The 12784-nt window shown below is 32.8% G+C and overlaps 1 protein-coding gene, 2 non-coding genes and 1 pseudogene across 3 annotated transcripts; 2 read left to right on the top strand and 2 right to left on the bottom strand.

The window, feature by feature from the left end:
- The first annotated feature begins 343 nt into the window (after positions 1-343).
- LOC120182669 lies at positions 344-2991 on the top strand (annotated as a pseudogene).
- LOC120182670 (cytochrome f) lies at positions 2838-6784 on the top strand. Its single transcript, XM_039187573.1, has one exon. The coding sequence runs from the start codon at positions 5610-5612 to the stop codon at positions 6570-6572; it is 963 nt and encodes a 320-aa protein (XP_039043504.1). The 5' UTR covers positions 2838-5609; the 3' UTR covers positions 6573-6784.
- Positions 6785-9863: 3079 nt separating this feature from the next.
- TRNAW-CCA lies at positions 9864-9937 on the bottom strand. The gene has a single exon. It is a non-coding gene; the product is annotated as a tRNA-Trp (tRNA).
- Positions 9938-10133: 196 nt separating this feature from the next.
- TRNAP-UGG lies at positions 10134-10207 on the bottom strand. The gene has a single exon. It is a non-coding gene; the product is annotated as a tRNA-Pro (tRNA).
- Between the last annotated feature and the right edge of the window lie 2577 nt (positions 10208-12784).

The following is a 12784-nucleotide window of genomic DNA, read 5'->3' as shown; positions in this document are numbered from 1 at the left end:
CGACCCTATTGTCTTGTCTATATTTTTGATAGATATATTTTTATCTAGATATATCTTAAATACAAAATCTTAAATACAAAAATAAAAGACTAAAGACAACTCAAATTTTCGCCGAGGTCCATAATTAATCTTATGTATGTGTATGGATTGGATCCTTAGGATTGGTGTATTCTTTTCTATCCTATATCCCACAGTTTCGGATCATGGATCGAGCCAAGCATCACAACTTCTTCTACCCATCCTGTATGTTGTCCTTTTGGTTCCGTGTTGGAATAGAAACTTATTCTATTGTATTAGTAGACGAGATTTTACGAAACATTGTATTGTATTAGTAGTAGAGATTTTACGAAAAAGGGTCTTGATGGGAGAAAAATTTCTTTTTTCAATTTTTTCAGTGCGAATTTTACACAACATGGGGAAATCACTATTTCGAATTGAAAATTGATATTTCTAATTGAAAAGAAAAAAGAGCTCTATCATATATAATGAACTGCTACTCCAGGTTCTCACAAAAGAGAATTGTTTCCTTCAACATTCACTCATTGTTCGTTAATAACCCTAGTGATTGTATCTAGTATGCGTATTCTGATAGGAAATAAAATATTCAGTTGATTTTTCATCGAATGACTATTCATCTATTGTACTTTCATGTAAATAGAGGCAAGAAAGCTCTATGGAAAAATCATGGTTCAATTTGATCTTGTCTAAGGGGGAATTAGAATACAGATGCGGGCTAAGTAAATCAATGGATAGCCTCGGTCCTATTGAAAATACTAGTGTAAACGAAGACCCGACTAGAAATGATACGGATAAAAACATTCATGATTGTAGTGACAGCTCTAGTTATTACAGTAAGGTTGATCATTTAGTTGGCGTCAAAGACATTCGGAATTTCATTTCTGATGACACCTTTTTAATTAAGGATAGTAATCAAGATAGTTATTCCATATATTTTGATAGTAAAAATCAAATTTTTGAGATTAACAATGATCATTTTTTTGAGTGAACTAGAAAGTTTTTTTTATAGTTATCGTAATTCTAGTTATATGAATAATGGATCGAAAAGCGATGATCCCCACTATGATTTTAACTTGTATGATACTAACTATAATTGGAATAATCACATTAATAGTTGTATTGACTCTTATCTTCGTTCTCAAATCTGTATTGATAGTTCCATTTTAAGTGGTAGTGACAATTCCAACGATAGTTATATTTATAATTACATTTGTGGCGAAGGTGGAAAGAGTAGTGAAGGCAAGAATTTCGATATAATAACTCGCGAAAATGGTAATGATTTAACTCTAAAAGAAAGTTCTAATGATCTCGATCTACAAGCATTTGTGGGTTCAATGCGAAAATTGTTATGGATTAAATTATAAGAAATTGCTTAAGTCAAAAATGAATATTTGTGAACAATGTGGATATCATTTGAAAATGAGTAGTTCAGATAGAATCGAACTTTCGATTGATCCAGGCACTTGGGGTCCTATGGATGAAGACATGATCTCTCTGGATCCCATTGAATTTCAGTCTGAAGAAGAGCTTTATAAAGATCGTATTGATTTTTATCAAAGAAAGACTGGATTAACTGAGGCTATTCAAACAGGCACGGGTCAACTAAACGGTATTCCTATAGCAATCGGGGTTATGGATTTTCAGTTTATGGGGGGTAGTATGGGATCCGTAGTAGGCGAAAAAATCACCCGTTTGATCGAATATGCTACCAATAATTTTTTACTCTTATTCTAGTGTGTGCTTCCGGAGGAGCACGCATGCAAGAAGGAAGTTTGAGCTTGATGCAAATGGCTAAAATATCTTCTGCTTATATGATTATCAATCAAATAAAAAGTTATTTTATGTATCAATTCTTACATCTCCTACTACTGGTGGAGTGACCGCGAGTTTTGGTATGTTGGGGGATATCATTATTGCTGAACCCAATGCCTATATTGCATTTGCGGGTAAAAGAGTAATTGAGCAAACATTGAATAAAACAATACCTGAGGGTTCACAGGCGGCTGAATATTTATTCCATAAGGGTTTATTCGATCCAATCGTACCACGTAATCCTTTAAAAGGTGTTCTGAGTGAGTTAGTTCAGCTCCACGGGTTTTTTCCTTTGAATCAAAATTCAATCAAGTAGAGTCTTAAGTTAAATTATTTTCTTTGTAGTGAAAAGGCAGTTAGTTAGTTTATCAGAATCAAAGTCAAAGCCCATTACGCGGGCTTTGACTTTGTGACATAAAATGGAATTGTCGAAAAACAAATTTTGTGGATAATTATTATTATCCGATATTACTAATGAGTAAACCTCTATCAACAAGATAAAAAGCGAATTTTTCCTTCTGTGAAATGAAATTCGAATTTGGCGAGACAAATAAAACGAATTTTATCTTCCTCTATTGCTTGCGTATGTATATATAATTCAAATATAGAAAAAAATAGAATATAAATATAGAGTTTTGCATCTTTCTATATCTCCCGAAAATTCTATTTTACTAAAAATCCCTGTTCTTGGATCGGATTCTAACGAATCGAATCTTTCGACAATTTGTAATAAACTCGTTCTTTATTAAATTCTAAAATGAAAATTAGAAATTAAAATTAGAAGACAAGAACAATAGAATAATAAGAAAAGTAAGAATAAAGTAAGATAATAAAGAAAGTGGATTATCTTATCATACACCTATTTTATTTGATTTAGAAAGATGGGCAAGTTTTTATTTAATTCTACATTCCTTGCACTTATTAGATATCTAGACTCGCTTAGAAATACTTAGTATTTAGATATATTTAGTATAATATACGAATTATAATATAATCATTATAAGATATATTTCTAACTAACAATATAACAGGTACAAATATTAAATTGAGGTACCCATTTTATGACAACTTTCAGCAGCTTTCCCTCTATTTTTGTGCCTTTAGTAGGCCTAGTATTTCCGGCAATTGCAATGGCTTCTTTATCTTTGTATGTTCAAAAAACTAAGATTTTTTAGATTCGATGGGGCCAAGACCAAATCTTATCTATTTTTTTTTCAAGACTTAGATGCCACGGATACCTATTTAGTAGAATATTGTATAACATCCGGCTTTTCCGAACCGAACATAAATGAAACCTCTTATGCATACGTAAACATGATATAGGGTTAAATGAATTATAGCAAGTACCGAACGGATGTATGAAATTAAAGTCTATATATCTAGTAGATCTGTATAGGGGATCATATAAAAGGGGATGATTTTAGATCTAAGCAATTTGATGAATTCCTTCTAAAAGTTCATATCAAAATAGTACTAGTTGATGAGAGTTACTTCGGAAACAAAAAAGTAAAGTCGAATTTTTTTGGTTATTCTCTCAATTCCAATAAAATGCAACTGGATCTAGTATGTATGAGTTGGCGATCAGAATCTATATGGATAGAATTTATAGTGGGGTCTCGAAAAACAAGCAATTTCTGCTGGGCCTTTATCCTTTTTTTTGGTTCATTAGGGTTTTTATTAGTTGGAACTTCTAGTTATCTTGGTAGGAATTTGATATCTTTATTTCCGTCTCAGCAAATAGTTTTTTTTCCACAAGGCATCGTAATGTCTTTCTATGGGATCGCAGGCCTCTTTATTAGTTCCTATTTGTGGTGCACTATTTTTTGGAATGTGGGCAGTGGTTATGATCGATTCGATAGACAAGAGGGAATAGTATGTATTTTTCGTTGGGGTTTTCCTGGAAAAAATCGTCGCATCTTTCTACGATTCCTTATGAAAGATATTCAGTCCATCAGAATAGAAGTTAAAGAGGGTATTTATGCTCGTCGTGTCCTTTATATGGAAATCAGAGGCCAGGGGGCCATTCCCTTGACTCGTACTGATGAGAATTTGACTCCGCGAGAAATTGAGCAAAAAGCTGCTGAATTGGCCTATTTTTTGCGTGTACCGATTGAAGTCTTTTGAAATGAATTTGCAGAATAAATGCTTTCTCGCCAGGAGGAAAAAACTCAAGTCAAGAATCCTTTTTTCTATAGCAGAACTAAACTGAAGTCTATAGCAGAACTAAACTGAAGTTTCTTCAGAATGCCCATTCGAACCAAAGCAGACGTATACGGAAGAGTCATAACATAAAAAAAAGTTTTTTTGTCCACAAAAATTGTTTTTTATGCGTCTGTAAAACCACTCAACTTAATCTTAATTCAGTAACAAAACAAGGAAGAAATCGAAATAATGGATTTGTCTCATATATCAAAGTATTTCGAAATAAGGACTTTCTATTTTTATTATTTTTATTTTCAATATTTGGAGTTGATACGTTAGATACAGAATATAGCCAGGGCGCTCCTTCGTCTCAAAATCTGAATAGAACAATCTTTATTATTTGAGTCGGTTCTTTCGGGCAGTTATCAAAAGAGGGCAATTGCTTCGAATTTGATCAATTGAGATATCTGGAAACAATAACAATATCAATATAACAATAATATAGATATTTCATTCGAACATTCGAATTCAAAGTGGATTCTTTTTTTCTATTTCTGTATTCTTTTTAGATTCAAGGACTAAGCACTGAATCAAAAAAAAAACAGAAACTAGATTCATGGGCCCCTACCTTAATATAATGAAAGGCATGCTTGATAGAGAGATTAGATCACATAAAGTCAACGAATGAGGTGGGTTCATTAACAATTCACAGATGAAAAAATGGCAAAAAAGAAAGCATTCACTCCCCTTCTATATCTTGCATCTATAGTATTTTTGCCCTGGTGGATCTCTCTCTCATTTAATAAAAGTCTGAAATCTTGGATTACTAATTGGTGGAATGCTAGGCAATCCGAAACCTTTTTGAATGATATTCAAGAAAAGAGTATTCTAGAACAATTCATAGAAGTAGAGGAACTCTTCCTGTTGGACGAAATGATAAAAGAATACCCGGAAACACATCTACAAAAACTGCGTATAGGAATCCACAAAGAAACGATCCAATTGATCAAGATGCACAATGAGGATCGTATCCATACGATTTTGCACTTCTCGACAAATCTAATCTCTTTCGTTATTCTAAGTGGTTATTCTATTTTGGGGAATGAAGAACTTCTTTTTCTTAACTCTTGGGTTCAAGAATTCCTATATAATTTAAGCGACACAATAAAAGCTTTTTCTATTCTTTTATTAACAGATTTATGTATCGGATTCCATTCGCCCCACGGTTGGGAACTAATGATTGGCTATATCTACAAAGATTTTGGATTTGCTCATAATGATCAAATCATATCTGGTCTTGTTTCTACCTTTCCAGTCATTCTAGATACAATTTTTAAATATTGGATCTTTCGTTATTTAAATCGTGTATCTCCGTCACTTGTAGTTATTTATCATTCAATGAATGACTGAAAATGATTCACGGATTCAATTATAATCTTTCCTTACTTTCTATATAAGCAAAGCATGCAAAGTCGTACTTACTTTATTCTTTATTCTTTCTACCCATCAGGAGACTCCTCTATTTCAGTCATTTTTTTTTTTTTCAGTAAAAGTAAATAGCAGAATCGTGGATAGGGAACTATACTAGTGACCTACCTAATTTTATTGTAGAAATTTTCGGGATCAATGATTGGACCATGCAAACTAGAAATACTTTTTCTTGGATAAAGAAGGAGATTACTCGATCCATTTCCGTATCGCTCATGATCTATATAATAACCGAGGCATCCATTTCAAATGCATATCCCATTTTTGCGCAGCAGGGGTATGAAAATCCACGAGAAGCAACTGGGCGTATTGTATGTGCCAATTGCCATTTAGCTAATAAACCCGTGGATATTGAGGTTCCACAAGCGGTACTTCCTGATACTGTATTTGAAGCGGTTGTTAGAATTCCTTATGATATGCAACTGAAACAAGTTCTTGCTAATGGTAAGAAAGGGGCTTTGAATGTGGGTGCCGTTCTTATTTTACCGGAGGGGTTTGAGTTAGCCCCTCCTGATCGTATTTCGCCCGAGATGAAAGAAAAGATAGGCAATCTGTCTTTTCAGAACTACCGCCCCACTAAGAAAAATATTCTTGTGATAGGTCCTGTTCCTGGTCAAAAATATAGTGAAATCACCTTTCCTATTCTTTCCCCAGACCCTGCTAGTAATAAGGATGTTCATTTCTTAAAATATCCCATATACGTAGGTGGAAACAGGGGAAGGGGACAGATTTATCCCGACGGGAACAAAAGTAACAATACAGTTTATAATGCTACGGCAACAGGTATAGTAAGCAAAATCATACGAAAAGAAAAAGGGGGGTACGAAATAACCATAACGGATGCATTGGATGGACATCAAGTGGTTGATATTATTCCCCCAGGACCGGAACTTCTTGTTTCAGAAGGTGAATCTATCAAACTCGATCAACCATTAACAATTAATCCTAATGTGGGTGGATTTGGTCAGGGGGATGCAGAAATAGTACTTCAAGATCCACTACGCGTCCAAGGCCTTTTGTTCTTCTTGGTATCTATTGTTTTTGCACAAATCTTTTTGGTTCTTAAAAAGAAACAGTTTGAGAAGGTTCAAGTGTCCGAAATGAATTTCTAAATCAGAAACATCAAATTTGTAAACAAAGAACAAATTCTTTCTGGCAATTAGGTTAGGTATGATGAAAAAAGTATGAAAAGTCTTTTGCTTGTTTATATTCTTTCTCTAGGAATTACTTTTCCCGCATTCAAAATATGTATATTGTGAAGAAGACTATTTGTCTTTACTTTTTTTTTTTCTTTTTTCAATCTAAATTGGATTAAATTGGAGGGGTGTAATTCTATTCCTATTGTCAGATTGAAATGTCACAGAATGGGTTTTGTTTTCTAAATTCAATTTGATTAGATACTAAACATAAGATAAGTAAGCGGAGAATATAAAGGAAGGATAAATGAGGGGAACAAATAATTACAGGGACTATTCTTCGTCTTCGTAGCCTTCGACACAAGAAAAGGAATTTTACACATCCTTTTCTTGTGTTGTGTCGAAATAATAACAATTCTGGAACCCGTTCGTCAAAGATTTCTATTCTTAGTTTAGATTTTTCCAGATTTTTCATAACCCTTTCTTTTTTTTTTTTGATTTACTTATAATAGATAATAGATATTTTTTTTTTAATAGATAATAGATATTTTTTTTTTGATTTACTTATAATAGATAAATAGAATAAGTAATAAGGATAATATAATAAGTATAAAATAAGTCTAAACTAAATAAGTAAAATATAAAATATAATAAGTAATGGACAACCAAAAAAAAGAAATATAAATAAAGAAATATAAATATTAAATATATATTGTGTCATCCAATTGAGTGATTCCTTTTTTTTTTTTCTTCTAACCTTGAAAGTCTCGATAGATACTATCGAAGAACAGATTCTATGAATCAATTAATTGAGTTCATTTTTCAAAAAAATCATCGGAAAAAGTGATCCATTTGTTGTCATTTATACGACCAAAATATTATGATCATTAAGAATTCAACGGGACCCTTCCTCGCGAATCAGACAACGAAAGAGGAGGGGGGCCCCGTTGAGTTCTTACACTTTCATGCCTATAACTTAGTTCATCCCATTATTACATCTTATATTCCATATTAGAGGGACGAACCCAATCCAGAATATGAACCATAAAAGAAAATACCTATTAAACCGATCACAGGAATACCAGTTACCGTACCTATTATCCAAAGAGGAATCCTTCCAGTAGTATCGGCCATTTATCCCGCTTCCCTCCGCATTTCATCAAGTGGTCGTGCTAAAGACATAAACAGTCATAGATAATTATGAGATACAATCCTTCCGAATGGGATAAGAGAATTCCTACTATTATTTAATATTCTACTACTCTTTTTTTTTTCTTAATTGAAGAAATAATTGGAAAATAAAACAGCAAGTACAAAAATGAGTAATAACCCCCAGTAGAGACTGGTACGATTCAATTCAACATTTTGTTCGTTCGGGTTTGATTGTGTCATAGCTCTATAATTAATTCGAATTAGGTTTATCGTTGGATGAACTGCATTGCTGATATTGACCCCAAAAAAAGAAACGGTAGGTACAGCCAGTCCGTGAACAGCCAACCATCGCACTGTAAAAATTGGATAGGTTCGATCTATGGTCATTGGGCCCTCCTAAAAAGATCTACTAAATTCATCGAGTTGTTCCAAAGAATCAAAACGGCCAGTTATTAATGGAATTCCTTGTCGGCTCTCTGTAAAATACTCGTTTGGACGAGGGCTTCCAAACACATCATAAGCTAAACCTGTGCTGACGAATAACCAACCCGCGATGAATAGGGAAGGTATAGTAATACTATGAATGACCCAGTATCGAATACTGGTAATAATATCAGCAAAAGAACGTTCTCCTGTGCTTCCAGACATGCTGAGCTCCACATATTCTTGTAGGGGATCGATTCCGTAAAAGATGGGATCAGTAAACGGAAATTCACTGAAACTCAATCTTTGTGAGATCGTCAATATTGTACCAAAGGTATTTTTAGAGTATACCGAATCAGTATAGCTATCCTTCTTCTGACACAGCAACGCAATTTCAGACAGTATATCGACATGAAGTGCTAGATAATTTCTTTCTTCTTCTTGCTTGTCGATGTATAACCACGTATCATGCAATAGAAAATTCCTGAAATTCCTGGAATATAATAAATATATATAATATAGGGGTTCTATTATTGGCTTGGGCCTAGAAACGGAAGATCAGGTAACCCGTGAATCCAACGAGTTGGTTTTAATAATTCATGAAGGAAATTATCATATTTCCGCAAGTCAATTAGATGCGAAATCTAAAAATTTACTTTTTTCATAGTTGCACAAGGGGTTTTGTTTTTTGTTGTAAGCCCTCCTTTTTTCTTTTTTTTAAGGAATTGCTTAGTCGTCTAGTAACAAGTAAGAGTAGTCGATAGTATTAGATATAGATAAAAAAAAAAGAACAAAGAATAAAATAAAAAAAAAAAATTCTACTAATCAATATTTGTGAGGTGGCCTTTCTTGTATTCTTGTATTAGATCCAAAGGGTTTTTCTTGACCTAACTACAAAGATGATGAATCGATTTTTTTTCTTTTCTTGGCCTGCCGCTCTATTTTTGTGAATAACGTTTAGAATGATTGATGAATCAAAAAATACCAATTGAACTTATTATTTCAATTGGTATTTTTGCTTATCCCCGTCTCGTTTAAAAATTGAAACTTAGGTAAGTGCTTTATAAACATATGTATAAAAAGAACATATTTCATTTAGCCCCTTCATGCCTACTATAACTAGTTATTTCGGTTTTTTACTAGCGGCTTTAACTATAACCTCAGCTTTATTTATTGGTCTGAGTAAGATACGACTTATTTGAAAATTAATTGAATGAACGAACAATTCATAAAAACAACGCTTTCTGTCCTATTCCATATATTCTATAATATTCTATAGTTCCTTACCGTGTTAATTATCGATTATTAGTTATTGATATTCAGGGGCACTAGAGATTAATATTTAGGGATAGATATTACCTTTCTTTTTCTCCTTTCAAATAAATTGAAATGATTGAAGTTTTTCTATTTGGAATCGTCTTAGGCCTAATTCCTATTACTTTGGCTGGATTATTCGTAACCGCATATTTACAATACAGACGTGGTGATCAGTTGGACCTTTGATTAATTAACATCTCTTTTTTTGACTTTTGACTGACCCCTTTCTTTAATTCTTTAATTTTATATCTTTAATTTTATAAAAATTTTATAATTTAAATTTAATAATTTAATCCAAGGAGATCAAATTCGAATTGCTGTTCAATTTTTTTTTTTTTCAGTTCGGTGTAATTTTCGACCTAATAAGAGCCGAATCGCGCTCTGTAGGATTTGAACCTACGACATTGGGTTTTGGAGACCCACGTTCTACCGAACTGAACTAAGAGCGCTTTCTTATCATAATAAATATCATAATAAATAAGACTGTAAAAAAGAGGATTCTTTTATTTTATAACCCCAATACATCGCGCACACCTACTCCTATCATATATCATATATAATATGAGAAAATGATAGATTATGTATGCTTAATTTTAATCAATCTAAAACGACTCCCTCGTTACTGCTCAAAGGAGAAGTAATAGGTAGGGATGACAGGATTTGAACCCGTGACATTTTGTACCCAAAACAAACGCGCTACCAAGCTGCGCTACATCCCTTTCAATTGGCCTACAATGTCATTGTAGAGAATCCCTGTCTTGTTTTCCACACCCTTATTTCATCTATTGATATACAAAAATTATCTTTCCATTTCCTCTTTTTGGTCTCATATAACAACCATATAATGAATAATAAATGAATATTTTTGGCGGGAATTCTCAGGCGGAAAGGGACCTATTTTGCTGTTTTAAGAAATGGAAAATCTTATCTATCGAATCCTTGTACATTTAAATTTTAATTAGGAATTCCGGGTACAAATATACAAATATAAGTGGTCTTTAACCACACATACATGTGATTATATATGTATTACCTTAATGTAATACGATAAAGAAGGAGGATTTAAAATGCGAGATCTAAAAACATATCTTTCCGTAGCACCGGTACTAAGTACTCTCTGGTTCGGTTCTTTAGCGGGTTTATTGATAGAGATCAATCGTTTCTTCCCGGATGCGTTAACATTCCCTTTTTTTTAATTCTAGTTATTGCCACGGGACGGGGCGAAAAAGATTAGATCGAGATACAATCAAATATCTGTGACTACTCTCTCGCCCCCCTTTATTTTAGTTTAGTTTTTTTTTTAGAATTAGATAAAATAAATAAGGAAGGTAGAACGAAAAAGTGGATTCAACCTCACCGAAATTCGGGTTCAAGCTCCAATTAAATTACTAGTAGAGCGAAAAGAGAAATGTGGCTGGAACAACAGTATCCTACAAGATACTTAAAGAAAATACCGTACTGTGATTTGATTCTAAATAGAGTTAGAAATCGTTGTATTACTTATTCTTATTATTTACTATTACTATAAATCTATATTGATTTACTATATTGATTGCAACGAAATCTTTCAGGATTTGGTTTTGAGTTAGCAACTTTTATTTTTTTTTCATTCCTTTCTTCTTCGCTTTTGATCGGAAAATAGAAAAGTTGGGTAACTTAAAAACTCAAAGGAGGTTCATGGCCAAGAGTAAAGATGTCCGAGTAACGATTATTTTGGAATGTACCAGTTGTGTTCGAAAGGGCCTTAATGTTAATAAGGGATCAACGGGCATTTCCAGGTATATTACTCAAAAAAATCGACACAATACGCCTAGTCGATTGGAGTTGAAGAAATTCTGTCCCTACTGTTACAAACATACAATTCACGGGGAGATAAAAAAATAAAGCGGCTCGTATATGTCACCCCTTCCCGAGAATATGAAAATCTGACAGAAAATTATGACATTAGGTATAAATATATTAAGTATATAATTAGTTATAGATATAACGCATATTTTATTTATATATTTAAATAAATAATAAAATAAACAAACCAAATCCTGTTATATTCATTCTATAAACCAAATCCTGTTTATTATATTCATTCTATAATTTAATTTGAATTTTATACGATCAAAATAGGATTTTAGAAATAGGATTCTTTTTAGAAATAAGGAATAAATTAGAAATAAGGAATAAAGAAATCATGGATAAATCCAAGCGACTCTTTCTTAAATCCAAGCGATCTTTTCGTAGGCGTTTGCCCCCGATCCAATCGGGGGATCGAATTGATTATAGAAACATGAGTTTAATTAGTCGATTTATTAGTGAACAAGGAAAAATATTATCTAGGCGAGTAAATAGATTGACCTTAAAACAACAACGATTAATTACTATTGCTATAAAACAAGCTCGTATTTTATCTTCGTTACCCTTTCTTAATAATGAGAAACAATTTGAAAGAAGCGAGTCGACCGCTAGAACTACTGCTCTTAGAACCAGAAAAAATAGGCTTACCCCTTCAATTGATTCAAAAGTATCAAACGTAGACTGATGCTTTATTCAAAAAATCTGATAATCAAAATTGTCGTAAGAAAAAATAAATCAAAAATAAATAAAAGAATCGAATCCGGTTGGGAAGAAAAATCAATCTTTTTTTTTATTGAGCGTCTTCACTCATCTTGTTTTGATGACCTTATCAGAATCATAATTTTTTATCATATTAATTTCTACTCTACCTTCCCCGAGTTCATTCTCGAGGGAACCCTATTTCATTTAAAGCATTTCGTTGGATTCCTTCCGATATCCTTATTTTATAATCTCGTTGGAAATCATAAAGACAATTCCTATTTGAGATAGCTATTTGTGCAAGTATTTTACGATTCAGAAGCAACTGTTTCTTGTACAGATTGTGTATTAATCTACTATAACTATAGGATACCCCATTCCGCGAATTACTGCATTTATTCGAGTAATCCACAAACGACGAAAATCTCTTTTTTTCCTATCTCTATCCCGATGAGCCGAAACCAAAGCTCTTATTCTTTGTTGAGTAATAGTTCGAGTAAGTCTTGAATGAGCCCCTCGAAAGCTTGATGCAAATAAACTAATTTTTGTTCGACGTCTCCGAGCTATAGATCCCCGTTTAATTCTGGTCATTGAATAAAAGAAATTTTGATGAATAACTAATTCTTTCTTTCAGTTATTCTTTTCTAATCTATTAATAACAAAACGGATTCTTCCAATGTATAAAAAAAAATTCCAATGGCTTTTGCTACTATAACCGTCCCCACCACGATTTTTCCTTTTTTCTAGGC

The sequence above is a fragment of the Hibiscus syriacus genome, unplaced genomic scaffold (genome assembly GCF_006381635.1).
Source record: "Hibiscus syriacus cultivar Baekdansim isolate YM2019G1 unplaced genomic scaffold, ASM638163v2 tig00112727_pilon, whole genome shotgun sequence".
Taxonomy (NCBI): Eukaryota; Viridiplantae; Streptophyta; class Magnoliopsida; order Malvales; family Malvaceae; genus Hibiscus; species Hibiscus syriacus.
Note: the sequence above shows the minus strand (reverse complement) of the source record. Positions and strands in the feature narration are given on the sequence as shown.